The following is a 27266-nucleotide window of genomic DNA, read 5'->3' as shown; positions in this document are numbered from 1 at the left end:
TTCAGTGGTACGCTTATAAACCTTAAGCCCTGTAATTTCCATAGCGACTGAAGCAACAACCAATAGAAGATGACTTTTTAGCATCGTAACCATAGTAACCAGTTCCTAACACTTTGTAGCTCAGATATGTACAGAATCGATGTCTCAGCTGCGTATTATTAGCCTACTTTTTCTCAACGATCATCATACTAAAAACTCATTTTCTACTAGTGACCTTTGAACCTTTTCTTTCGACTAGATATGATAAGTCTGTGTTTGAAATAAGCCTTTGCGAATTCTCAGCTACGTTCTTGCGAAAAGTCAGGCAAAAGATACCGCAGTTACGCTGATTAACGCTAAAAGCTTCACCAAAAGCATTTACGACTGGTTGAAAAATAGTTGTTTTTGCTTTCTTTTAGTATATATTTAATATTCCCATTTGGCAGCACTCTTCCAACGAAGCAGATGTCAAAACATGGAGTGGGGTTGGGGCCTGCGGACGCTATTTATTCTTGTTTTAGTCGGAAACTTTGGTGTTATTACAGCTAAATTATCAAGTCATAGGCTATGCTACGACAAAAAATGCGAAGGTGTGTATATTTTTCCTTTTTTCTTCCGCAAAACTGCGCAGAACCGTTCGGGTTTCTGCGCCATAAATGTCTAATCACTGTTTTGGATGATGTTAATATTTAATTTAATAATGATACAAGCTCAAAATGAAGAAAATGTAATAAGATTCAATCTTTCAGTGAATGCATCTGTTGTATGTCCGGTTGAACGTACCTAATCATTTTGTTGTTTTTCTGCTCCCTGGAATTTTGTGAACATCCATTCTCAGTTTAGGTTACTTTGGGATAAATCTGGCAAGCATCTTTTTATGTTTATAGCCATAATATTTTATTGATATCCTGCGAGAAACAGTGTGGGTTCAGAAACATTGTCGGTAGTACCATTGAAATGTGCATGCTTGGTGTTTGTGCACATAAGGTCCAGCTGTTTGTTTGGCATCAGTTCTAGTCTAATCTTGATTGATATTATCACCATGTTTCAAAGCATAAAATCAGCTGAAGTAACCCACATGAGCCAAAGGAGTGGCCCGCCTTAGCCTGTGCCTACCAAACATGCTGAAACTCGACTACATCAATAAATATGAAGTCTGAATTGTTGAGGCACAAAAATTGACAAGAAAAGGGAAATTCAGAAAACCCAGTTGCCAGCCCTTCTATTTCAAGTCTAGGACACCATAATCATAGGTCCTTATGCTGTTCTGTCATTAGAATAGATGCTTGGCATAACTGCACCTGGCACCACACTGCTTCTTGCCATAGTTATCCACAATGGCTCAGTAATCCCAAACCAATAAGAGCTTTTAAGAATTAAAAACTGACATACTTTGCAGTTCACCTCTGGTGATCCTAACTGATATGATTGCTAGTCTCACACCTGAGAATGGCACCAATAACCTCAAATTCAATACTAAACACAGAGAACTTAAGCAGTTTAACACATAATTACAAAATTACATCTGTTAGTTTTATGCAAGCTTCCTAAGACACCCAATCAACTCAAGACCTTTCATCTACCCTTGTTACCAAAATTTCACCATCACAATCCTGTCTGCTATTAACAGTTCAGATTCTGGAGCTGTACATCGCTGAACAGCAAGAGTGACTGGTTGGCAATAGAATAGCGTTGATGATAAAATGTCAGTGACCCGGTGACAGCTGGCTAGACCCTGATGGATTTGTGCCAAGGCTTTTTCAGTCCTGATTCTGAATTTTGTATACATTTTAATCAAAAATAATGTATTTATGCATTGGGGTAGGTTTTGTCAGGTCAGGTCAGGTCATCCAATGTGCAATGTGCATCCTGCATGCTTTCCTTAGTAGGTGTCAACCATCACTGACAGCCTCGTAATATGTTATGTAGGCACCAAAACTACTTCGTAAATGTACAAATGGGTGTAAAATTCAAAATCAGCTCCAAAAACTGCCATACAAACATGCAAAACTGGAGAAAGTGAACCGAGGTTATCTAAGATCAATGACCTTGACCTGGCCTTCACTCGACCTCTAAACTCACCATAATGTATGGGGCAAATGTTATTTTACATAACGGAACGTTCACAGCCACAAAACAGCCACAAAAAGAACTGAACGTGCGGATAAAGTGCGCTGACATACGCCGAATCGTTATTGCGGCCTGCAATGGTCTCGGAACCAACCCACAGGTCAAAGGCCATTTGGGTCATTGCCATGAAACCTTCTGGGTATGTTTCAAAGTGATCAATTCGATGGTACTGAAAGGTTTGTTGCGATTGGTCGCTTTTTACGTGAGTTATTCGCGAAAAACTGAGGGGTTGTTCCGTTCGAGGCCTTCCCCTCCCCCTACACACACACTATGTGAAGGTAAAGTTCTTTGGTAAAAAGAACTAAGAAGGCTTGAAACAGTATCCCATGAGCAACCCGCTCCCTTTGCCTCTTTCCTTTCTACTTTGGTAAGCATCTACTTTGGTAAGCATCAGTGTTTTGTTTGTATTGTTTGTTTCCTTTTATTTGTTTGTTTTTTGCTTGTTTCACAATCAACGACCCTGCAAACTCAGTGCTTTTTATTCTGGCCTTTTCCGAGGATGGTTCGCCACTGCCGATTATAACCAAAGGTTTAACATGCTGCATGAATCTGACATGTGCTGATCCCTTCTCCCTAGTCTAGTATGACTTTTTCTCGTCAGTCACCAACTAATTTACATACTATGAGCCTGTGTCGCTTAGTGTTCCCCGGTGACGCTTGTATCTGGTCCTCAGAGCCTGTGTCTCGGGGCATGGTACTGATGCGCTACACAGCCAGCGAGCCTGGCATGCTCAGCGTCAAGCCCAACGACAAGGTGGTGGTGTACAGCTACCCGGCCGGTGATAACCCCAGCCTGTACGGCGTCGAGGTGGGTTCGCAGCAGCAGAACATGTTGGCACCGCGCCCGGAGCATGGGTGATGTTGTTTACTTTTTTGTATCTGAAAATGTGCGTGCATTGCCAAAGACCGTTAGTGAATGTTGAACAGTAAACATCGGTAAACTATTGTGTGTCTTTAGAAAATTTCGATTGGTATGATTGTCTGGAAAACGGGCATTTTTCACCATAGGCATAAACGATGGCGAAAATTGTGCCTACACTACACATATAGACGTATCATCGTCAGAGAGTGCACTTTTCACCCGATTCTGATCGTTTTGTTTCGGTTTTGTTTTTCAGGTGAACGGTCGGCGCGGCTATGTACCAAAAAACTTTATACGAGAGCTAAAAATGGAGAGACGGCCAAAGAGGCTAGTAGAAGTCGAGCCAGTAAGACAGGGTAGAAGTAAAGATGCGCGGCGGTCAAAGGGACCCGCCGAGCCGTTCTACCCGTATAGTACCGAGTACCGGCAGAATCAGCAGCTGCCCAGGCCGAGGGTGGTAGGCCTGGGTCATGACTGGCATCACAAGTACGTGAAAACCCTCCGCGAGCGGCAGCAGCAGCAGCAGCGTCTCCAGGAGGAGCAGGCTCGACAGCAGCAGCAGCAGCTTCAGGAAGAACCGGCCCGACAGCAGCAGCAGCAGCAGCAGCAGCAACAACAGCTTCAAGAGGAGCAGGCTCGACAGCAGCGTCTTCAGGAGGAACAGGCCCGGCAGCAGCAGCTTCAACAGGAGCAGGCTCGACGGCAAGAGGAAGAGCAGCAGAGACTGCGCTTCCAGGAAGAGCAAAAACTGCAACAACAGCAGCAGCTGCGAGACGATGAGATGAAACAACAGAAGCAGAACCCGGAGGTCGATGAACAGCAGAAACAGTGGCAACAACAGCAACAGCAAGCGCAGGGACAGCATCTTCACGCGCCGTCTGCCGCTGTGCCGGACCCGGGCGCGCGCCAGCCGCCGCCCGCTCAGGCCGGTGTGGACCCCGCGTCCTTCCAGCCGGCCGATCAGCTGCTGGGGCAGCACCCACACCTCCAGCACGATCACCCCCCGCCGCCGGCTGCAGCTCCCAGTCCGCGGCCGGCCGGGGCGGCCCTGGACGCCACCGGCGGACACCGCGGCCTGTTCGGAGCGGTGCCCGGCGCGGCGGCCTCCCAGCCGCCCCCGCCTCCGCCAGAGATGCAGGTGACCCTGCCGGGGATGGCCGAGGACCAAAAGACGCAGCCGACTGTGGGTGCGGTGGATGCCCAGACAGCGCCGATCTCATCTGAGGAGGCCAGTAAACAAGCTGACCCGGCGGTGGCGGATGGTGCCCAGGGGACAGGACCAGGAAGTGAGAAGCCGCTAGAAGCAACCGAGGCTTCCCCAGCTGACTCGACTGACAATCAGGCCGGCCAGGAAGCGGATATTGAGGCGCCGGACGCTGAGCTCGAGGCAGATGACGCTGACTATCCCGGAGACAATGAAACTGACGACGTAGATGACGCCGAAGAGGGTTACGACGCGGCTGGTGGCGCCGACTCCGAGACTGAACCAGCACCGAACTCGGAGCGGACGGATACTGCGGCGGCGGGGCAGAGCGTGGGCGTGGGAACGATAGAGCAGGTGGGCGGGCCGAGACCAGGCTCAGCCGAGCCGGTGCCACCGCTGTTCGGTGGTGGACCCGCGGAACCGGCAGAACCGGTGGTGCCGGAGAGTGAGAAGGTGGCAGAGAGTGGCACGGAACAGCCGGAGCAGGCGGCTGAGGGCGGGTTCTGGTCCTCTCTGGGCGGCGTCGCGCCGGCGGCTCCTCAACCGGCGGAACCTGCCTTCGCGGAACCTATCGCTGAGGAACCAGCTGCTGCGGAACCCGTCGCTACGGAACCCGCTGCCGACACAGCCGAGGCCGGCGGTGGTTTCTGGTCATCTCTCAGTGGCACACCGGCCGCTCCAGAGCCCGCTGTCCCTGTGCCAGACCCGGCCGCTCCTGCTGCTGACGGAAATGCCGTCTCTGAAGCTGGATCAGACCCGTCCTCCGCCGCAGCCAGCGCCGGCGGTGCTGTAGACCCCGCCGCCGCCGACGCTGCCACTCCTGAGGCTGCAGCGGCTGAGCCGGCAGACCCGGCGGACCCGGCAGCTGCAGAGACAACGCCAGAGACGGCTGACGAGCAACCGTCGCCAGCTTCTCCCGAGATACCGGATCCCGCTGTGGCCGGGGATTCGTCAGCGCTGCCGCCAGCGGTCGGTGAGTACCATCTGGGTTATGTGTGGTTAAAAGGTGATGTGGTATACAGGGCGTGGTGATGGTGGGAGCCGTGTGAAAAGGTCACGCGAGTCTGGGTGGTCGGTGAAAGGAAGGGTGAGAGTGAATGACGACCGTGTGAGTCGATGCTGTCGTTCGGGAGGTGAGTGTTGTGTGACCGTTTACTGGTGGTGGGCAGTTTGACGCTGTTGCTTTTTTCGACACCCAGCTAGAATATGCTATCGGTAGTGGTTGTTTGCTTTTGGAGTTATCTCCCCAACTGTCCTGCTTTTCTTTGCCGATATCCCGGTAATGGTTCCCTATATTCAAACTTAAACGCTTGCCCCCCCCCCCGGCCCCCAATTTGACTCGCTTGTATTATACAATACTGAACGAGGCCGGTGTAAATAAATTTTCATTACTGTATGCCTGGCCTATTCAAATACATTAGCCAGAGGGGTGTGGTAATAACTGGTGTAAGCAAATTGACCACGGTCAAAAATGCATTACCAGAATGCACTTAAGCCAACATTTTGGGATGGTCTCGTTCCTAAGTCGGCTAAGAGCTTCGATCCAGAAAATGAATTTATCGTTGGCATACAGTAAAATACATACCAAACTCGGCCGGTGATAAATTTTCAAGACCTCAGTCCTTACTGATTTTTGAACTCGGCCTTCGGCCTCGTTCAAAAATCCAGTAAGGACCTCGGTCTTGAAAATTTATTTACACCGGCCTCGTTCAGTATTATATAAGACCGAGGTCCTTACTGAATTTTTGAACGAGGCCGAAGGCCGAGTTCAAAAATCAGTAAGGACTGAGGTCTTGAAAATTTATCACCGGCCGAGTTTGGTATGTATTTTACTGTATGCCAACGATAAAATAATTGTCTAGACCGAAGCTCTTAGCCATTTTTTGAACGAGGCCATCCCAAAATGTTGACTTGGTAATTCGTTTTTGACCGTGGTCACTTTGCTTACACCAGTTATTACCACACCCCTCAGGCTAATGTATTTGAATAGGCCAGGCATACAGTAATATAATTCACCCTCTTAGCTTTAAAACCGGAAAACCATGGAAATATAACCCCAAGTAGGAATCCCGACTTTGACCCTGTTGACCTTTGGGCCGGTGACACGTGCCGTCTGTGGGTGGCCTCCTTCAGGTCACGGTCCCGCCGTTGTCGCCCCTGGGCCTGTTCTATCGGCGGAGCTCAGCGGATTGAGCGGCGCAGGCGGTCCGACACCCGCCCCGCATCAGCCCGTCATCACCGCTGAAGGAACCGCGATGTCTGACCGACCCGCAATACAGATAGACGGTGTACCGGCGACTATGGATGATGTGACGGAGAAGAATGACTCCCTTGTCGAGTTACCGTCTGTGGAACAGACATTGGGGACAGGTGAAGAGATTCAGACAGAATCTGAGGAAAATGGGACAGGCGGCTCGGTGGCAGACGGCGGTGATTATCGTGAGTTATCCGAGGATAGCGAGGTTTTCTCGAATGGCGGTGACGAGAAGGAAGTGGTGTCTGATGAGAAGAAAGACGAGGACGGAGGAGGAGAAGGTGTTGAGAACAACAATCCAGAATTCCAACACATCGAGACATCTTTACCTGAGTCGAGAGACGAACAGGGGATACGACACGTGACTTTGGATGACACAGTGGCTGAGGAGGAGAAACAGGAGGCGATTGGAAACGGCGCAGAGCCTGGTGACAGTGCAGCAAACAAGGTGACGGACCAGCTGGAACAAGATGATGAGGACTTCGAGGAAGATGATGATGGTTTGGATGATGATGATGACGATGAAGAGCTTGATGAACTTGATGGTGATGAGGACCTTGAAAATGAATCTGATAATATGAACGACGAACAAATAAACTCAGAGCCTGATAGTAATAGTGAAGGATCGAAACCAAGCGATCAAACTACCAAAGAGCTGGACACGGGACCCAGTGTGGCACCAGTTGCCGAGCTTCCTTCCACGGACAGTGTTCAGACGCCTGGGGATGTCACTGAGCAGTCGTTGGCAGTAGATTCAACACAACCAACCGCGGAGGTAGTTCCTGAACACGCTGAACCCATTGCTGGCTCGCATGGTGAACCTGACGCTGAAGGGCGTGATTCAGCAGCTGAACAAAATATCGACACACAAACCGTGCCTGATCTGAAATCCGAACAACCTGAATTACATTCGGCGAATAATTACTTTGAGGAGGCATCCGGTTCAGTTCAGCCGGAGCCAGCCTCCTCGGCCGCCGCCGACTCTGACATCAATGAAGATCAGCGCGACAGCGTCGTGGGTGTCTCTGATCCACCTTTAGAGGAGCCGCCTCCCGCTGAAGACTTTCCTACCACCACTGCTGTTCCGGACACTGCACACACAGACTCCGCCTCCACCGAGGACGACTCCGAGTCGACGGACTCCGCCCCGCCTGACTCCGTCCCCTCTGAGTCGGTCCCCTCTGACTCTGACGACTCCGATCCTGACGTGGCCGACTGGAGTCTCTCTTCACCGGATGACGACTCCCGGGCGGACGGAGACGCGGAGCGGAACTCAGAGCGGGGACAACTGAGAAAGCGCCGACGGCTGGTACAGCAGCTGAAGCGGCGGAGACTGCTCAACGGTGAGAGCCGAGGAGCTCGGAGAAGCTCGGTACAGCGTCTTCCGCACTGTGTGGCGCACCGTGTGGGGACGCCAAACTAACACTGGCCTCGTTGCACCGTGTGAGGAGGGGAGCGCGATCCGAGGGAGGGGATGCAAGCTGCATCATGTTGGGAGGGGACGGGAGGATCGCGGGATCCTGAGGAACTGCGCGATGCAAGCTGCACCTTTGGGGAGGGTGAGGGGGCTAGAAGCGCAGAGAGGGATGTGTGCTGCGCGCTGCACCGTTGGGTGTGATGAGAGAGCAGCTGGGAGGGAGGGGAGGGGGAGCTCGGTCCGAGTCGTGCGCTGTGTGCTGCACCGTGGTGAGCAGCTGGGACTGGGAGTAGAGGCGCCGCCTCACTGCGCCTATTAGAGTCAGCAGAGCAGATCGGGTGCTGCGGCTAACAACTGATACTGGCGGACAGCCCTCCGCAGTCTCACAGTGCAAGCGCTGACACTGGGTCGCGCGGGAGGCTTGCATCCCTCTGAGATCGTGCATGTACGTAGTTGAATGTTTTGGGTGTTAGACGAAGAGCTCCTCGGTAGGTTTGGGTTGCATGAGTAGAATATGCCGGGGCCTATGGCTGTCACTAGACTTGGCTCTTGCTTGGGTTCATACTGCATGCGCTTGCCTATTGGGTTGTGTTCATTTCATTTCATTTCAGGTCTAAAGAAGAAAGCACACGCACTTTTTGAACCTTATATAATTTACGTTCTATGCAAAAATGTCGAGGATTGTTTATTGTGTGTTGTCTTGCTTCATCTATATTATGATTTTTCATTATATTGATTAGGTGTGTTCTACGAATGAATTCGACTCATATGAATTATGATGTCATCGGCTAAGCGTCTTTCTTTTCATTGGCTGCATTTTGCGTAGCTCACTCAGTTTTATGTTTGCCTTTAGGCACCTGTTGATGCTGTCCATGCAGTCAGCACCTCGCTATAATCCCCGTTTTGATATCTGATATCGTGACTAGCTTTGTTGACCTGTTTACGAACATCAGTTATCCTTCTACGTAGCCTGCTCAGTGCTCAAGGCCTTTGTACTGAGCTGGCTGCGACAGGGAAAATGCATCACCCTAGACGTTGTGTGTGGTCAACGATGTTTATTCGTCAACAAAAGTAGCGTTTCCACCAGTGAATTGTTGTTGACACTAAATCGGCTATGCTTGACAATACATATACGACAAATGCACTGTCGTTCATTCATTTGACTCTTCTTTAAGCTACACCAGTTTATAAAGCGGTCTTGTAAGCAGTATTTCAAAAAGGAGTTTTGATGCTTTTTCTCGTCTCATATCAAGCTTTTGAATTCTGCCTCACTTCCACTCCTGAAGGTTAATCTAAGAAAAATAAGATACACGCGATTTTCAGCTCCTCCAGAATCTGTGAATTCCGCAGCTGACCGACCCCTCCCCTCCCCGATTTTCAGACGCCCCGCCGTCCGGCCACGACCCCCTCTCGGGTCTGTACAGCCCACCCCCCGCCGACGGGCCGGCACCCAGCGACCACTCCAGTTCGAGCGACTCTGCACCGACCGACCCGTCAGCGACCGGGTCGACTCCGACCGACCCCTACGCAGCCGACCTGGCCTCGAGCGACCCCGCCTCGACCGGCCCCGCCTCGAGCGACCCTGCCTCGAGCGACCCGGCCTCGAGCGAGTACGCGTCCTCATACCCGCCTTCCACCAGCGGCAGCGTGGAAAGTCCCTATGCCGAGCCGGAGCCGGACAGTGCCAACAGTCAGGCCCAGAGTGCCTACGGAGGGAGTGCCTACGGGGACAGTGCCTACGGGGAGAGTGCCTACAGTCAGTCGGAGCCCGAGGCGCCTGGACTGCTGGAGGAGGTGACGGCTACGCTGGTGAGTTGGACTGGGAAAGGGGTGGATAACAGTGTTGTCTAGAGGTGCTGTGGAATTATTTATTTGGTTTTGGGATATTTTAGTCAGGACATCTCAGCACCTCACTTATGAGTTATGAGTGACTGTTTGTGGAACTACCGTGCCATTTTCATTCGTCCTACTTTGTGTTCTTATTCATGTTCTAGTGCTTATCATGACGTCATTGCCAAAATTCCGTCATGAAGACGTCACAGTGCGGAGATATTCACCCTCTCTTCCGCGAATGTTTCGCTGGTTTTCCGCCGTCGATAGTACGTGCGCTGCGGACGGGCGCGGCCGGCTGGCCCCGGTCCAAAGATGACGTGTCGGTCCGTGTTTACGTTCGGGGGCCGTGGCCTTGCGATCAGTGGTCGGCTCTCAGTACTGGGGTGGGAACCGTAGGGGACGGTGTGGTGCGGGGATGTCGGTGGTCATGGACGCGGGGCTAGCGGACGGTTTGCACTGGGAGGACCAGGTGAGAGGGTTTCTCACCACCACGGTGTAAGAACGGTGAAAATATGTGAGTCATCGGGTAGTGGCAGGGCTGATCATCGGTCGTGTTTTGTTTGTGCTCCTTCTTTGTCAGGATCTCGAACCAATTGACGGCAGCCTTGAGGCGAGCTGCGAGAGGCCCCACTTCAGGCCATGGTCTCTTAAACCTACCGGCACATCTATTCATTCTTATAGTTAAACGTATGCTCACCACTCGTCCCCGCTGTGTCCCTGTGTTTGCGCAGCTGCCGTCCAGCCTATGGGGTCTGGTGGACAGCTACTCGGCCGGCCACGACTCGGACACTTGCGCCGGAGCCGGCGGCGGTGCCCGCGTCTCCGTGCTGCTCTCCACCATCGGACTGGCGCTCACGGTGCTCCTCATCGGGGTCCGAGCCGTGGCGGTACGTGTTGGACTGGCTTACTGCAGTAGAAGGGGCGACTAGTCGACATCGTTACAGTCGTGTCATGTTATATAGATACGGGTGGCTATTTTTTCGGATTTTCTCTGGGGTTGGTAATATGTAATCTTATTAAGTGTCAGTCCGCTCGATTGTATTGTAAAGTCATTTCAAGCTACTCCCACATTTTTCCAGCAATTTTGTCCTTATTCCTAGCTGGCTACATGCTCTGTTAAACATCTCCAACTTCGATCCTGCTTCATTATTGTCACCCATGTCTTGCAGATCGATCTCTTAGAGGTCTTAATTCACGAGCATTTAAAACTCACCAGTGATGAGCCAATTGCGCTGTACTGCGCTGCTGTCGTTAATGCGCGACTTGCCGCCGACCTTTGCACTTTACTCCTCAGTCGCTCGTTCCCTGATCGACAATGTTGTTCCAGGATACACTGGGCGACCCCGGCTGGCCCAAATGACCTCTGTGCTTCTTCTAGCCACGATATGTTCTAGTTTTACGCCTTTACCGTCACCGTGTGGAACCATCCCTGCGCTGTGGTCAAACTTGTGGCGATGTTTGACCTCCTCTGACCTTTTTGACCTTCTGACAGCAATTCCGGTGTGACTCCGAGCTGAAGCGGACCATCAGCAAGCTGCACCAGCGGCTGACCGTGTATAAGGAGGAGACGGACGCGCTCAAATCCAAACTAGATGCAACTAACAAACAGGTGAGGGCTTATAACTACTGAACATCACTGACAAACATAGATGATACTATTTAATCTGAAACTGGATGTTAACTACCCGCATGATTATTATTTGCTTACTTTTTTGTGCGTCGGTGGTTAGAATAAACTAAACTGTCCTTCCCTCCGTTACTCTCCAAGCTGTGGGAGGACGGCTCGGCTTCTAGTAAGTCTGTATGTGTATTGGTGGGTAATGCGAACCCTCTCCGTCCTACTGATAATTCCCTCCCCCAGTTACTGGAGGGCGGCTCGGCGGCCTTTGTGTTTTTAAGTGTAAGGGGTATTCACCATTGTTTCTCTCCCCCAGCTGCTGGAGGGCGGCTCGGCTGTCTATATGTGTGTCTGTGGGTAACGTGAAATCCCATCCCTCGCCCAGTTACTGGAGGGCGGCTCGGCGGCCACGCAGGCGGCCCTGCAGGCGGCTGCCGCCGACCAGCAGGCAGCTGAGGAGGAGCTCGAGGAGGCGCGACACCAGATCAGCGAGCTCGGTAAACAGGTGGCCGGTCTGGAGCAGGAGCTGCAGGAGGCCCAGCAGCTGCTCGAGGAGCAGACGGCCGTCATCAGCACCCATCAGGTGAGGGAGAGGGAGAGGTTCTGGGGAGGTGTGCCCGGAAGAGGGACCACGAGCTCGGACATGGGACTCCAGTATGAATAGCTGTTGGGTCGTTATATGTCACCACAACGTGCATTTAGTCGAGGCGTGTAACAATTATTCCAGTCAAACAGGGTATCGCCATGAGATTTATCGATTCTAAGTCAAGCTGTCATTATGTTATACCAGTCTTCTCATACCGCTGGTTCATCCATCACCCTTGCCACATATTCTCTGAGTTAACAATCTGCCACGCACTGTCGTGGCACGCTGTCTAAACCCACCTCTCCCGTCGTCCCCAGAGCGCATCCAACAACCCCCAGCTGGACTCTATGATCGTCGAGACGGTGGGCAAGCTGGAGTCGGACCTCAAACAGCAGCGCAAGAAGCTGATGGGCGAGATCGAGAAGCTGAAGAAGGATAAGAAGAAGCTGGCCGACGAGCTGTCCGTATCGCGGCCGCTCATCAAACAGCTCGAGGCCAAAGTCACAGAGGTAACACTCTTGGGGAGATAACTGGTTAACCTTCGCCCCAGTCGGGGGGGGGGGGGTCATGTGTTACCACCCTGTCGCGTTTTTTTTTTTGCGTGTGAATAAAAAACCGCGGCGCTTAGCGCCGCGCCGCTTGGGGTAGCTTTTGGTACATCAATTTTGGACAATGTGTGAAATTTTTGACCCCAGGTCATGTCAGGTCAGGACACCAGGTCAAGTTAACTGACCAAGCCTAAAAAAGTTTGCAATCATGTCCAGCCTGCAGTGTTCGTCAGAAAGGTTTTAAGCTTGGTGGATTGCATGCTGTTATGGGCGCCTACAATTTGTATATCTCGGATTTTTTATATCCGTGACCTAAGGTCAGGTCAGTGGCGTGACCTTTCCATTACAAGTCAATGGAGAAAAATGAAAATGCCTCTAGATCCGTGTGTGCGCATAGGAACAGTCCAAATATTTCAAAATCACAATGATTTAGTCCATTCGTGATGACCAAGGTGTCATTTTTGCTGATAGCCTCTAGAAAGGTCATCCGAGGTCATTTGAGGCTACAAACAGTTTTTTTTGCCTATAGCTCGCGATTGGAAAGAGATAGAACGCTGGGGATGGTCTCATTGTGTTTGTCTTGTTGAGACGCATCGATTGATATGCAACAATATGACCTTTTCCGGTCAGGTCATGACCTTGACCTGAGGTCAAATTTTCAAGTTGACCTTTCAAGGTCAAATTATAGGTCATTTGAGGCGTTTCGGTGAGGGGAACACGATTCTGGCAATAGAAATGTCGTGGCTTTTTATAGTCGAAAGTTATTGTCGAAAAACACTTTTCGTAAAAACAGCTATTTTTGGAGTTTTTGCCCTCTGGAGGCTAAACCGTTGACCTGAGGTCAATATTGATAATGACCTTTTCAAAAGAAGAGTTTAAAAGCTATCGATTGCTCTTCCATGCGTTTTTCTAGCTACCATAGTTCCTAAGATAGCGGCATGTTTTCTGAAAAATATTATGACAATTGGCAAATTTTGACCTTTGATGACCTCTGGTGACCCCAATATTGCTCTAAAGTGAAAAATGACCGAAATACTTTCAAACGTACGTATTGAGAGCTATCGACTGCTTTTTACCGCGTCTTTCTAGCCCTCTTAGTTTTTGAGTTAGAGGTGGGTGGTAACATATGCCCCCCCCCCCCCCCACACACACACTAGGGCGAAGTTGGCTAAGACCGCCACTGGGGCGCGGGTTAATTGATTCGATTGGAGCGTTATTGAACAAGTTGTCAGCGAAGGACTTTGATGGCATTTCCTATGGTCATGCAGCAGCTGGTGTGCCTTCTAGCTGTTGAGTTTCAGCTGTACTTAACTGTACTTGACCATGCTGTTTATAATTTGCCATTTCGATTTCACAATTTAGGGCTATACTCACTGAGTCAGCTGCTACTTGGTTTCATTGTCATCTAGTGTCCCATCCGTAATTCTGGTTCGTGTAACGCAATGGGAAATGTATCCCCACGTCACCGTTCAGTGCCCTGACTATCCCCCCCCCCCCGATCCTCTCAGCTGGGCAGCAGCAGCCGCGTCAGTGTCGAGGTCGGTGTTCGGTGCTCTGACTGCCCCCCCCCCCCCTCCTCTCGCAGCTGGGCAGCAGCAGCCGCGTCAGTGCCGAGGTCGAGGAGCAGCACCGCCAGACGGTGGAGGAACTCACTGAGCGAGCTGAGAAGGAGACTGAGCGGTGCGCGGCCATCGCGGAGGAGAGGGACGCCGCTGCCGAGAAGGTAGGAGGGGAGGGGGAGCAGGGGAGGGAGGCGTGGTGGTAGGAGTGGAAGTGGGACTTGGGAGGGTGGAGGTTTGCGAAAAGGTTTGCAAGGGAGAAACAATCATGTGTTGTTACTTCAGGGCTAAATTATAGGAAATAATACCTAGGAAATAATACCTAGGTGATGTATAGGGTGACACAAAAAAAGCGGTCATCACCAAAATTCAAATAACTTCGGAAGTTTTATTCAGATCATCACCAAACTTCGGTCACACTAGGTCACACTTATGTAGCAGACATCCACCAAGTTTCAAGTCTTCACTACGAATACTTTAAGTACAGTGTGTGTTTTACGGACGCTCCACAATGTGCTCCAGGTGAGCGCCCCGGCGCTGCAGGGCGTAGGCACACCTGCATCCGGCGGGCAAAGTTGCCGATAACCCGATAAGAATAACGTTTCAGGGGTAGCACACACCCTGAGCACTGTCTCCAGAGGCCATTGCACTCTGTAAAGTGCACAGCCATCGGGTTATCGACAACTTTGCCCGCCGGATGCAAGTGTGCCTACGCCCTGCAGCGCCGTGGCGCTCACCTGGAGCACATTGTGGAGCGTCAGTAAAACACACACTGTACTAAAAGTATTCGTAGTGAAGACTTGAAACTTGGTGGATGTATGCTACATAGGTGTGACCTTAAGTGGCCGAAGTTTGGTGATGATCTGAATAAAACTTCCGAATTTATTCGAAATTTGGTGATGACCGTTTTTTTTTTGTGTCACCCTGTATTTAACATCGTTAAATATGTAGTCCGACTACAGACAGCCCCAAGTGATTGCTGACCTTTCTTTGCCACAAGCAGCCTGTGGCCTTTGTCGGCAAGGGACTGTCTCGTTGCTGCATTGTCTTCCTTATATTGCCCCTCTTGAATCCCACGCACCATTGACCCTGACTAACCCCCTTCCCCCTTCCCCCAGCTGTCCGCCCTGGAGCCGCGTGTGACCGAGCTGGAGAGCGAGCGGGACTCTGCGCGCGACCAGGCCGACACGCTGACACAGGAGGTGGACGCGCTGAAGACCATGCTGAAGACGGTCCAGGACGGCACTGACAACGGCTGTGAGTGGGACGAACGTCCAATGGCTGCTATACTAGGATTGATAGCTACTCTTTTAAAGTGTTAATGACAGTCCAGGGCGTGCATAATGCATGTTTGGGTGAGTGAATGCGGAAATGATGCTATGGTGGCTGCTGTATTTTCATGTTTTCTTAGTCCTTAGGGTGATAATTTTACTAAATCGCAATTGATGGGAGGATATAAGTGCACCATTGTCCTTGGGTGTGTTACAAATTCAGTGTTTGCTTTGTTTACAATATTGTGTCGTTTCCAGCCGAAGAGAAGATCCAGGCGCTGCTGGAGGGTGGGAAGCTGAAGGCTCAGGTAGAAAAACTGACCAAAGAGCGCGCTAAGCTTAAGGAAAAATGGAAGCAGGAACGAGAAATGCTCAAAAAGGCTCAAGGTGAGGCTCGAAAGTCACATATGCTGGTGAATTCCTGCGGGATATATTCGATTGACCGGATTTGTCAAACTCAATACAATATGAATGTTCAAAGGTAACACAAGAACGGCATTTGAGCCGAATTATTTGTTCAGCAGTGTCAAGGACTTTGGCCGTGTTAGACAATTTAGGTACTGTGTTTGCTTAATCAAGTTTACTGCTGCTTTATGGCAAGGTATTCATGTGGAAATATTTACACGTCTCCCGCCCTTTCGTGGTCCTCGCCGGCGCAGTTAATCTAATCATTGGTACTAACGAGCCACCGACCCGCTCAATGTCTCTTACGCGTATTACGTCGTCTTTGTGTTACGTCCGTCTTTACGCCTGTCTTTGTGCCGTCACAGAGGCGGAGAAAACGCTGAGCTCGGAGCTGAGTCAGCTCTCGGAGCGCTGCGAGAAAGCCGAGGTCGACCGGTTCGAGGCCGAGTCCAAACTCGAACACCTCGAAAAGTACTTCCAGAAAAAGGAGCTCTCCTTCCAAGAGTGAGTTATAGCGACGTGAGCTAGAATCGGCTCAATCGGCCAAAGGTTACCTTTTTGGCTAAAATTCACTTCTTATCTGCTTGCACTGATATCTGCACTACTTGCTCAGTTTGTCAGCTCGTCTCTCACCAGACATTGTCTTTCTATTACCAGGAATGTTCCCACTGTCCTTGACTACTCAGTGCTGAAGCCTCCCACCCCGCCCTGTTCCCGTACCCTCACCTAGTTAGTCCTCTGACGTGCTGTCTCTCACCCCCGCAGGGAGATGGGCGTGCTCAAGTCGCGGTTGACCCACTCAGAGGGAGACGCCTCCAGTAACCAGGGGCTGCTCGTGCAGTACGAGGAGCAGATCGCCACCTATCGCTCTCAGGTGGAGTCGCTCAAACAGGAGATCCAGGTCAGTCGCGGCGTGGGATGGGGTAGTAGGGGGACACCAGCGGTGGGCGGTGTCTTGGGAAGCTAGACTGTTGTTGGCATTTATACTTGATATATGTCAAACTAACAACCGTTTAAGCGTAGCTTTCTGGTAGGGTCAAGTGTCAATTGCAGGTTTATGCTGTTTACAGTACACTCTTTGAGTGATCACAATTGTATTTTGTGAAAGCATCTTCCATTTCCTTACATAAGCACCAGTATTCGTTTGAAATGCTTCATTTTGATGGCGGACACACAAAGCAGAAGTACCGCGCGCTTCAAGGACACAAGACGCCCTGTGAGCTGACTATAAAAGACATTGACATTGTGTCTCACGCACCCCAGTGTGTTAGCCCCCCCCCCCCCCTGCCTGAGCTGCTGGCTGACAATGTCTTTATATCGCTCCACAGGAGACGGAGCGTTCGTTCCGGTCTCAGATCCAGGCTCTGGAGAAGCGCGCCCACGAGAGCTGGGTGACGTGTCGCCAGGCCGAGCGGCGACTGGAGGAAGCCAACCGAGAGGCGCAGCAGTACAGGGCGCTGTGAGTTGACGGCAGGGAGGGAGGACAGTAACTTACACAGAACACTGAGAGCTAAATGTGTAGTTATTTACGTTGGGAAGGGGGGGGGGGGGCACCGGCACAGCGCGCTGTGACTGCGGTTAAAAGCGAAATACTGCGTAGAAGTGTTATGGCTGCCGTGCAAAGGCAAAAACGATCACGTCATGTTTTCTGACAAAACAAAATTGTTCAGGAGTGCGATTTTACTGTTTTTGGTCGGAACTGATCTTCTATAATGTTTACAGACTAGTATTTGGTATCATTGGATTTGTTATTCACTTTTCTATTCATTGAGCATATTTTTGGGTGTATATCAAATTATTTGTAGTTAATAAGACCAAAATCGTTTTTGCCTTTGGAGGAAGTGTCAAATGCTGTTAGTAATTACAAAGACAAAAACGATTACGTTTACTTTGAGGGTAAAAAATGATCACGTCTTTTTCCTGAACATTTGAGCATTTGACAAAAGTCATCGTATTCTAACATAGGCGGTTTTACCAGTAGGTACGAGCGTTTTATCATTCAAAAGAACAGTAACAACATAATCATTTTATCAATATATACTCCTTGCCTTTTCCCGGTCTGACCACTGCTAAATACAGGGTGCGGACACGATATTCCTGCGCCTTTTTAAGCTTTTAATTTTTCGGTTTCATATTTATTTCAGGTCAATTTTTCTTATGTTGTTTCCCCTGTTGCAGAGTTAGCGACTATGGACGATTTTGAGCCTTCAATTTATGGAAAAGACATGTGGTACTCCTTGCCATGCGCGCCGGAAGGACAAACAAAGACATTTCCGAGTCCTTGAACATCAGCATAAGAATGGTGTAGAATGTCAGAAGAGCTGGAGGATTCTGGGTTTGACTATGAGGCAACAGCGGAGAGAGAGACTACCTGCGACTGGTAGTCCGGCCTCTGCCATGAGCGGCGCTACCGGGGTTGATCGGGTATAGCCGGTCACCACGCGAGCCGCCAATCGAAGCTCACGGTCCAACCAGCTGCTCGACATGTCCAGGAGGCGTGGCGGGTAGTCATGCCGATGCCGCATACTGGAGGGCCCCCTCTAATGTAGCCGTTGGCCACCGTCCGGAGCTGCTGTTCCTGCAGTCCCCACGACCGGTTCGTCATGGAGCGCAGGTGGGCGATCTGGGGCCTGGTTTTCCTCCTCACACTGGTACAGTGCTCGCCGAAATGAAGTAACCTGTCCAGCGTGATGCCGAGTAACTTCAGTAACTTCAGCTCCATCGACTGTGAGTTTAAAGTCGACGGTATCTTTACTCCACTGGGAGAGGACGAGAGCTTGTGTTGTCTGGCCGGCGATCTTCATTTTCCAGCGGCGCGTTCGGCTCGCTAGAGTGTCAGTTGCCTGCTGCGCTCTGGCCGTTGCTTCAGGCATCGTGCCTCCTGCACTCATTGTCGCCGTGTCGTCCGCGTATGCAAAGACATGTGTCCTGGGGACGTGGCGGAGGTCCTCGATTAGGTCGGCGAACCAGAGGGTGAAGAGGGTGAGGGCCAGGATCGACTCCTGTGGCAGGCCCGCTCGGAACGGGCGCTCCGAGCTGCGCACTTCATTCACCTGGGCTCTGGCTCGGCGGTCCCTCAGAAAGCCCCGAACACCCAGGTGGCTATGCACCTCGGGAGGTGACGGGAGGTGACGATCGTAGGCGCTAAGGCGCGACTGAAATCGAAAGCCAGGAGGGCGAACCTGTCGGCGGTAGTTCCGTCTCTCGGATGTCCCCGTGCTTCGGCCGGTTCCAGAATCCAGAAGTCTTGAACAGTCTGTATTAGCCTGGCAAGGCTCTCCTCTGCGCCTCGGCCTCGTCGAAAGCCAACATGTTCGGGCGAAACTAGGTGCTTCTTGTTCGCCACGCAGGTTTGTCTAGCGGCGACCATCCGTTCAGCCAGCTTCGCCAGGTGCCTGGTGAGGCTGATGGGACGGTAGCCGCTCACCGAGCCCGGGTTCTTGCCTGCGTTGGGAATAGGGATGATAACTGCCCTTCTCCAGGCCGAGGGGACGAGGGCGGTGTCCCAGGAGGAGTTGATCAGCGACAGGATGACTCCACGCGCCGCAGGGCCCAGGTGTAGCAGGTGCTCGGCGCATCACATTCCTGTTCACTTGCTCGCTTATTTTTTCCGCTGATTTTTACAGAAATTCGTGGTGCAGCGTCTCCAACAACCATCAACACAGGCCTTCGGAGGTAGTCTGACCTGGTGTTTGTTCACGATCTTCACGAAGTTCGCGATCTTCTGTGCATTCGTCCGAGCTCTTTTTCTTGGTCTCGCTGCTTCCGCTGTGGGAGATGGTGCGCGACAGCGGTCCTCACCGACTTCCTGGCACAATCCAGCTTCACGCTGAACCGACCGAGGTGAAGAAGAGGAGAGTGGCATGAAGTCCTGTGGCTCCAGGCCACCGCTGGGTTCCTGTTCCGCGTGGTCTGGATGATCACTGGTCAGGCAGGACCGTCATGTTTAGTACGTTAATTGTTAGCTGGCGGGGGCCCCTTGGTAATGTCCGCTGGTGTGCAATCGGACGCAGACAACAGTGGGGTTAAGTCAGTCAGTACTGTCATTTCCGGGTTCAGTACGATGCCTAGACTGAGCGACATGACATGAGACTCAATGTGCCGCAGGCACCTGAGCTGCATTGGTGGTCATCAGCACTGTGATCAGCCTTTACGCATGACCCAACAGGTAGTGTGTCTCCGTTCAGGGGCGGATCCAGAAAATCTCCAAGGGAGGGGCCATTAGAAACCAGGAGGCCCCCATAATCCCACCTGTTGGAGGCCCCATCTTCCCACTTGTTGGGCCCCCCCCCCTCCAAAAAAAAACTGCGTCTATTGAGCTTATCTAGCTGTTCAGGCAACATCTCAACATGAATAGCCACTTTATTTTCAGGAGGCCCCCTTTTCAGCTTTTTAACTTTTTATTTTATTTTTGAAAAAAAAAAATCGGCCAAGGGGGGGGGCCATGGCCCCCATGCCCCCCCCCCCCCTTGTATCCGCGCCTGTCTCCGTTGACCCTCGTCTCCCTGGCGGGAACGTTCGTGACTATTTCATCGACGGGGTTTAGGACCGCCGTGTCCTCGACAGTGACGTGTGGAGCTGTTTCCTCGGTAGTAGCGCGGGGCGTGGCCTCCCCGGCGCCAGGGGTCAGGCCGGCCAGCTCCCCGGCGGCAGAGGTCAGAGTAACTGACTTTCCGGCGTCAGGGGTCAGAGCGGCCACCTCCTCGGTGCCAGGGATCAGGCCAGTCAGGTCCAGGATTTTCCTCGGAGAGGGCATTGGAATGGGGGCGGCATGTATTCCACCTACGAGGGGGGTTGGAAGGGGGGCAAAATTTGCGATTGGGCGCCTATAGTGAAAGTTAAGGACAGCGTCGTCTGTCTCTGTCTCTCCTTCCCAAAGCCTCTCCCCTGGATCCGTCCCTGTACATGCGCGTGCGTAAGTAGTAGGATTGAATGCCTCCAGGCTGAAGAGTCATTGGTACAGGTGGCAAAAACGATTACGTTGTGGTCAGACGCTACCATCGAACTCGTTGTCTGCAGCTAAAGCGATTACGTTAGTAGGCATGCACGCCAGTAATGGTAGTGTGTGGCACCTTAGTCTTGAAGAAACTAAATCGGCACGACAAAAATGAGCACGTTGCAAGCAGGCATTGCTCTCTTTATTGGTAAAAATAATCACGTTCAGACGTTGTCGTTTATACCCCTCCTGTCATAAAGATAAAGCAACGAGGCATTTCTGATCACGTCGACACGTAATTGGTTTTCCCCTTATCTCTTGTTATTCTTTAGTGACAAATCTGATTATATCTGAAACCTAGTTGTTTTTGCCATCAACTCCCATCTGAAACATGCAGACGTAGTGCTTTTTACTCTTTTGGAAAGACGTAATCATGTTTGCCTCTGTAATCTAGGCTTATCATGAGAACGTGATAGTTCCAAAAATCCATTTTTCCAAATATTTTGATTATTTTTCGTAAACCGTACAAAACGTTACCACCATCAGACGCAGCAGAAAATTCCGAATAGATTAATAACAAAAACGAAAAATGGTCGAAAATCGACATAATCGGTTTTGCCTTTGTACGGCAGATGGGTTATGGGTAGGGTTGAGGGGGGGGGGCTATAGCGCAGAGCGCTAATGGTGAACGGAGTGCGGAAAGCTAGGGCGATATGGGAGACAGAGAAATACAGAGCGCTGGGGACTATGACGAGGCAAGGACGGTGTATGGGCCGAACAGAGACCTCTTGTATCAAAAAGTCAGAAAGGTCTAAACCGTTGGAACAACTGGCCAAAGCTGCTGCACTATCTTTGACGATTGTTTTTCTTTCCCAGGCTGACGAAGGCAGAAGAAGAGAAGAATAATTTAGTAAATGGGCAAGCAAGTTTGCAGTGTAAGTATCGATTTTTTATCAGGTGGCTGCCCTGGATGTTTTGCAGTATATAATTGTATTTCTCCTCGGTCTGTTATGTAAGAAGTTTGCTCTTTTTACCATTAAAATGATTGTTGTTCCTTGATAATTAGTGAAATTCATAGAAACTAGCATGCATTACGGGTATCGGGTTTTAGCTCAATTAAATTTAGTTGCGTTTCGTCTGATATTCAGTGATCTGACACCGGCCGTGTTTCAGCTTTCAACTCGAACGGCACGGGCGCGGTGTCCCCTGGCCCGGAGGTGGACCCGCTGGCTGACCCCCTGCTCTCGGCAGCGTTCCTGCCCCCTCCGCCCCCTCCCGGCCTGGACCCGTTCCTGGCGGCGCCTCCGCCGCCGCCGGCCGGCGCCGACCCCTCCTCGTTCCTGCCGCCGCCTCTGCCGCCGCTGTACGCCGCGCCCCTGCCGCCGCCCGACGGACGATACGACGAGTTCGGACCGCGCTACGGACGCGACTCTCCTCTGTCGGAGCGCTCGCACCGCTCGGAGCGTGGCTACGTGTCGCCGCCGCTGGCCGGCCGCCGTCCGACAGGTAGAGACTGGTCGCCGCCGGCGGCCGGGCCGCGCCGCACCCTGTCGCGCTCCTCGTACAGCCCTGATCGGCTGAGCGACGGACGTGGCCTGTCGCCCGAGCGGCGCCGGCCGCCTCTGCCGCGCTACGTCGGCGGTCACGACGAGTACCGAGGTAGGCGGGCCGGCACAGCGCACACCGCGCGCACACACGGACAGCGGGGACGACATAGGGAGAGACGCAGACGGGTAGGACTGAAATCAGCCCCTGACGGGCTGAGATAGACTGCCACGATGGCGACTACGAGTAGCGACTGACTGAGTAGCAATCTCACTTTATTATGGTGTAGACTGAAACGCATGCTCTATCTATCACGACCATGACTAATTTTCCGACGTGGAAATGGGAGATTCTCTACTAACCCAAACAACGTGTCACGTAATCGTACCGGCTTCAGTTGGGGTGTCTACACTGTCTAACTAGTATCTACTGTGCAGCACCTTGTGTGGGCACCTCACGCCGGTGTAAATAGTGTTCGGGCGCACCCGCTCTGGGGTACCGGAGTGGTCAGTGTTCTGTTGTCACGTGTCGTCGGTGTAAGTGTGTAGGACACAGGAGGCACACGGGGGCGTCGTCGCTGACCGAGGACAGCTGAGGGACACTTTTCAGTTGCGATTGGCCGGACCAGCGCCATGAGCTGGTGGCTCGGTGGTAGCTGGTGACAAGAGTTCAACTCTGAGGTGGTTGGATCAGGGAGAAAACAATCGTCGGTAGGCCTGCTAGACTGCCTATACTGTAAGGAAATAGTTCGCCTGCTTTGTGGCATTTAATATTCTTGTTAATCTACACTAAGCTCTTCAAGCTGTGTATGTAATTCACGAAACCAGATACGGTTCAATCCATCGTGTTGGCCTGGCATCTGGTGTGTCTGCTTACTTTTCTAATCTGATTGGCTGATTCTAATTGTGCTCGACAAAACTATGTCCAAAGAGGAACTGTCACAATTTCTGCTACATTCGATGGCAGTATTTACCGGTCGTCTTCATGATATTTTTTTTTTTTAAATAATTTCCAAAGGCAGTGAACTATTTCCTTCAGTTGCTCGCCATTATTCACGGCCGCAGCTGTTACCAAAGGTTACAACCAGCCGGTACCTACCGATCTGAGTAACAACCAGGCCATTCTTATAAAGAAAAAAGACGGAGGGACGGAAGGAAAAAAAGAACTCAATGAATTAAACGATTCCGTCCTTTTTGGTTATCATAAAGGTTCCGTCCCTCTACCCCTCCCCCTTCGTTGTTTTGCTAGGATGCGTTTTTCGTCTAAATGATCAAGAGCTTTAGTAAATGAAACAGGAATTATTTCCTGCAATATTTTCTTATAAATTTCGTCACAAAGAATGCAATAAGACTAAGAAAATACTTTGTGATCGCTATATGGGTATAATAAAATGAGAACCTGCAATTATTTGGGATCACATTTGAATTTTTATGGGACCGGGGACTGTTGTCTGCTACGATACATAGCCTTGGCCAGAGGCCTTGGCTACGATCAAGGATAATATAGATAGGCGAAGTATGTAATATGTTGTAGTCTTTCCTGCCAGGCTGAAACCCACCAAAGATTGTTTTTGCGTATAAATGTGGTAATGCCTATGTCTTACTCAGTGATAGGATGTCTAATAAGCGGTAAGGGAACAACGCAGACACCCTGAGTTAGCGTGGCGGCTCGGGACAAGCGGTAGAGATAAAAGAGGAGGGGATACTGATAAGGCATCTTTCGCTCAAGGGGACGACGCGGCGCGCGGCGAACGCGCGCGGCGGCTCGGGATGAAAGGGAGGGAGAGAGGGAAGGAGTAGGTAGAGAGAGAGAGACGGGGGGCGCAGGTGTTGTTTTGACGAACTGACGCTAAAGAGGGGGGAGGGGGAGCGGGGGAAGGAATGGCCTGTGGATCTCTGTGTGGGGACAGCGAGGACAGTCCAGCGAGAGCGCTTGAGCGTGGTGGAGTGTATACGAATTTCTCTGCGTGCAAACAAGAACTTTAAGTGCTAACGAGAAGTTGTAGTGCCACGTGACTCAGACCTCCAACCGTGATACCAGTCGAGGCGTCAGAGGACACAGGACACAGGCCAGGTGAGGGTGGAGCTACTGGGAGGCAGTTGCAAACAGTAAACACCTACCACTTACTGGATATTGCATCTCAAGGTGTCCAATCCTGCCTGTTAATGTGTATGCCCGATAAACATCGATAGCTGCAGAACGATAAGGTGGCGGTCTATAGGTACTTGGTCTGCATGTGAAATTGACTAATTTTCGTGTGAAATAACTCCCGACCAATGTCATACAGTTCACATATCGATTAGCACGCAGCCTGAAACACATTTCGCACAAGTTGCTCTCGCAACTAGCTAAATATCGTATCAATGCCGTAAAAAAGCGCTGCTGAAGAGCAGCGCTATTTCTGATGCGTTATTTTTCACGAACAACGCAAAGTCTTACGTCACCAGAGGCGTCTTTGTCTCTTTATGATACGGAAACGCGTCCTTTTGGGTGGGGGTAGCGTCAATCTGGCTTCGTTCTTTTAACGGGTTCCGTCTTTCGTCTTCGTCCTTTTATGATAACCAAATTCCGTCTAATCTCAGAAATGACGGAGCGTCCCTCCGTTCTTTTCTTTATAAGAATGGCCACAGTAGTCAGCTTCGGGTCTGAACTCTACAAACACACATGCACACACAAACCAGCGGTGTGAGGCCCACCAGAGGTGCCGCGCAGGTCGGGGGAGAGCTCTGGGAGCGGCGGCCGGTCCCCTCACCCCACCGAGTGGCGGTGTGACCGGCCAGGTAAGGCGACACTGGAGCCCAGCGTGGCACCCTGCTTGTAACCGGGATCCGCCGCATGCCGAGCTGTTTGGACACAGTCCAGGGATCCACAGCTGGACGCGAGGACCGTGGCTTGGTTTTTGGTTTGGTGGTGTCTCACTGGCTGATAGGTGTTGAGCTGCTGTGTGGTGGTGGTTGATTTTACTTTTGCTGTCGATGCTGCTCCTTTTGCCTGACGCGGAAGACTGGTCACCCACCTCACCCTGACCTCACCCCACCCCTGACCCCAGCGCAACACGCACGAACCATTACCGGGTGGGCGTTCGTATGTCATTTTTGGTGATTACTGCTGTGACTTGGTTACCTTGGCTGACCCACCCACCACACCCTTGAATGAATTTTCCGTTGGAACGGCTGACTTTTTGACGTTTTATGGCACACGTTTATTTGCACTTCGTTATAGTAGGTTTTACACGTTATATTGTCGCTGTAGCACTGAACGCTGAATGAACGCGGCGTTATCCACTCGTTGAGCTTGCTTTCGATGTTTTTGGTTTGCTGTGGTCCGGTCCTTTGCTGTGTATTTGCTGTTTTACCGGGCTATGAAGCGTGGATAGCTCGAATGTTGATAGTTACGATCGTATATGACTTTAGATACCATTATCCCAGAATCGTATGTAATATTGCTAGACATTTGGGCGAATGTTTCTAAAAAAGCTGTCAATAACCGTAATTGTGGTGAGCTTAAGCTTTGCTCAATTGAAACTTCAGTGTGGTGCTAGCTGATAATTGTTGATCACGTGTAGGTTTTAAAGGGACTTGACATTTGGCGAAGCCTCTAATTTTAAACGTTTGATGGCCGTTCCCGATCACTTCTTGATCACTTTGGGCCCTGTTGATCTACCCGCGAGTGTGTTCATTATGACTGTCCCCTCTGACGACCGTCCACTCCGCAGGGCCGAAGACGTCCTCTCCTCTGGTACAAGACGACTACGGCCGGTCACACGACAAGCGGAAGCAGCCATACGACAGGATCTAATAGCTCTCTCTCCGGCGGCCGCGCCGCCCCCGCCCTCCTGTACGGGTCTCCGCCGCCCCCGCCGCCGCCGCGGCCGCGGGGAGGGCGGCCGCCCACCAAAGCCCGGCGCATGGACCGCCGGTATATCTGTTGAACAAGGACCCCCTCGGCCACCGCCGCCGTCCGCGCGGAGTGCCCCATTATGTGCATTACGAGCTGTAGGCGCACCACCAGCCGCGCCCCCGAGATCCGGGCACGGCCGGCGCCGCAGCCTGTTGTTGTGCTCCATTGAGCAGACGAAAGCCTGTATATAGCCTTTATTTAAAGCCGCCACATTCCGCGCGCGGGCGCCGCCGCGCCGGCCGCGTCTCCCTGGCCCTGGCCACCGACCGGGCCCCGTGATATATCGCTGTAGGCGGGCCGAGCTCCAGTGTATGGCGGAAATACGGACCGCCACGGAGTGACCGAATCGTTAGTGAAGTGAACAGACGACTCCCGTACGATAAATACAAGGTTTGGGAACATTTCGTGACTGTTTGAGACGGGATTTTGCTCTGGCACCGGACTGGCTTATTTATGCTCAAAGCGCAAACTGGTATTAACCCGCGACCTGGTGGGGGGGGGGCTATTTTTTGCCCCCCCCCCCCCTCCAGACTTTTCGATATATCTCCAGAACCACTGCGCCGATCGTCACCAAACTTTTAGTACCCTCCCGGACATCAATTTTACACATTGTGACCAAAAAATTTTTCCAAAGGCTATGATAGGTTGGCCGGAAATGACGTCAGAGTGACGTCATGTTCTGCCGTTTTCGACCCAAAAAAGGGTTTCGCGGGAAGAGCTGTCAGGCCTATAGCTTTGCAAATACAGAAAAATGATAAGACATAAAAGCTGTAGAATGGACAGGGCTACAAAACTGCTATCTCGGATTTTTGAAATTTTTGGATTTTGACCCCAAAAAATCAAAAAATAGATTTTTTGAATATAATAGCCAAAAAATCCAAAAAAAAATTTTGAATTTCGAAAAAAAACCGGAATATATGTGATAGTCCTTACCGCCTTCTATCTACATACCAAATTTGAGATCGATACCTCTTTTTTTGGCCAAGTTATAGCGAAAAAACTGTTCAAAATTGATGACGTCAAATTTTCAAACTCAATTTTCAGCAATTCTAGACCTCGTAGCGCAAAACAAAGACCACCATTAGACTCCCCGTGACGAGCTGCATCGAATCAATACCCATTTTATGCAAAAATATCAACTTTGAAATTTGACCTTTTTTGACCTGACCTTGACCTGACCTCCACCAGAAAGTGACCTAAACCGTACCTGATGGTCTTA

At 51.2% G+C, this 27266-nt stretch overlaps 1 protein-coding gene across 6 annotated transcripts; it reads left to right on the top strand.

The window, feature by feature from the left end:
- Positions 1–423: 423 nt before the first annotated feature.
- On the top strand, positions 424–26451 carry LOC122367932 (transport and Golgi organization protein 1-like). Of its 6 annotated transcripts, XM_043341478.1 has the most exons (18): positions 429–569; positions 2784–2917; positions 3228–5148; positions 9228–9400; positions 9431–9655; positions 10411–10566; positions 11172–11288; positions 11683–11880; positions 12201–12392; positions 14017–14154; positions 15109–15247; positions 15520–15648; positions 16032–16170; positions 16432–16567; positions 16995–17125; positions 21479–21537; positions 21776–22261; positions 25863–26451. In XM_043341478.1, exons 1-18 carry the CDS (start codon positions 455–457, stop codon positions 25943–25945), a joined length of 4671 nt encoding a protein of 1556 aa, XP_043197413.1. In that variant the 5' UTR covers positions 429–454; the 3' UTR covers positions 25946–26451. The 6 variants fall into 6 exon arrangements, with proteins under 6 accessions (XP_043197412.1, XP_043197414.1, XP_043197416.1 ...); XM_043341477.1 differs by having other exon boundaries at positions 424–569; positions 9228–9655; XM_043341479.1 differs by having other exon boundaries at positions 426–569; positions 9228–9655; positions 21854–22261.
- Positions 26452–27266: the final 815 nt, after the last annotated feature.

Source organism: Amphibalanus amphitrite, unplaced genomic scaffold (assembly GCF_019059575.1).
Source record: "Amphibalanus amphitrite isolate SeventyFive unplaced genomic scaffold, NRLGWU_Aamphi_draft 000909F_arrow, whole genome shotgun sequence".
Taxonomy (NCBI): domain Eukaryota; kingdom Metazoa; phylum Arthropoda; class Thecostraca; order Balanomorpha; family Balanidae; genus Amphibalanus; species Amphibalanus amphitrite.
This window is presented reverse-complemented; position numbering and strand designations above follow the sequence as displayed.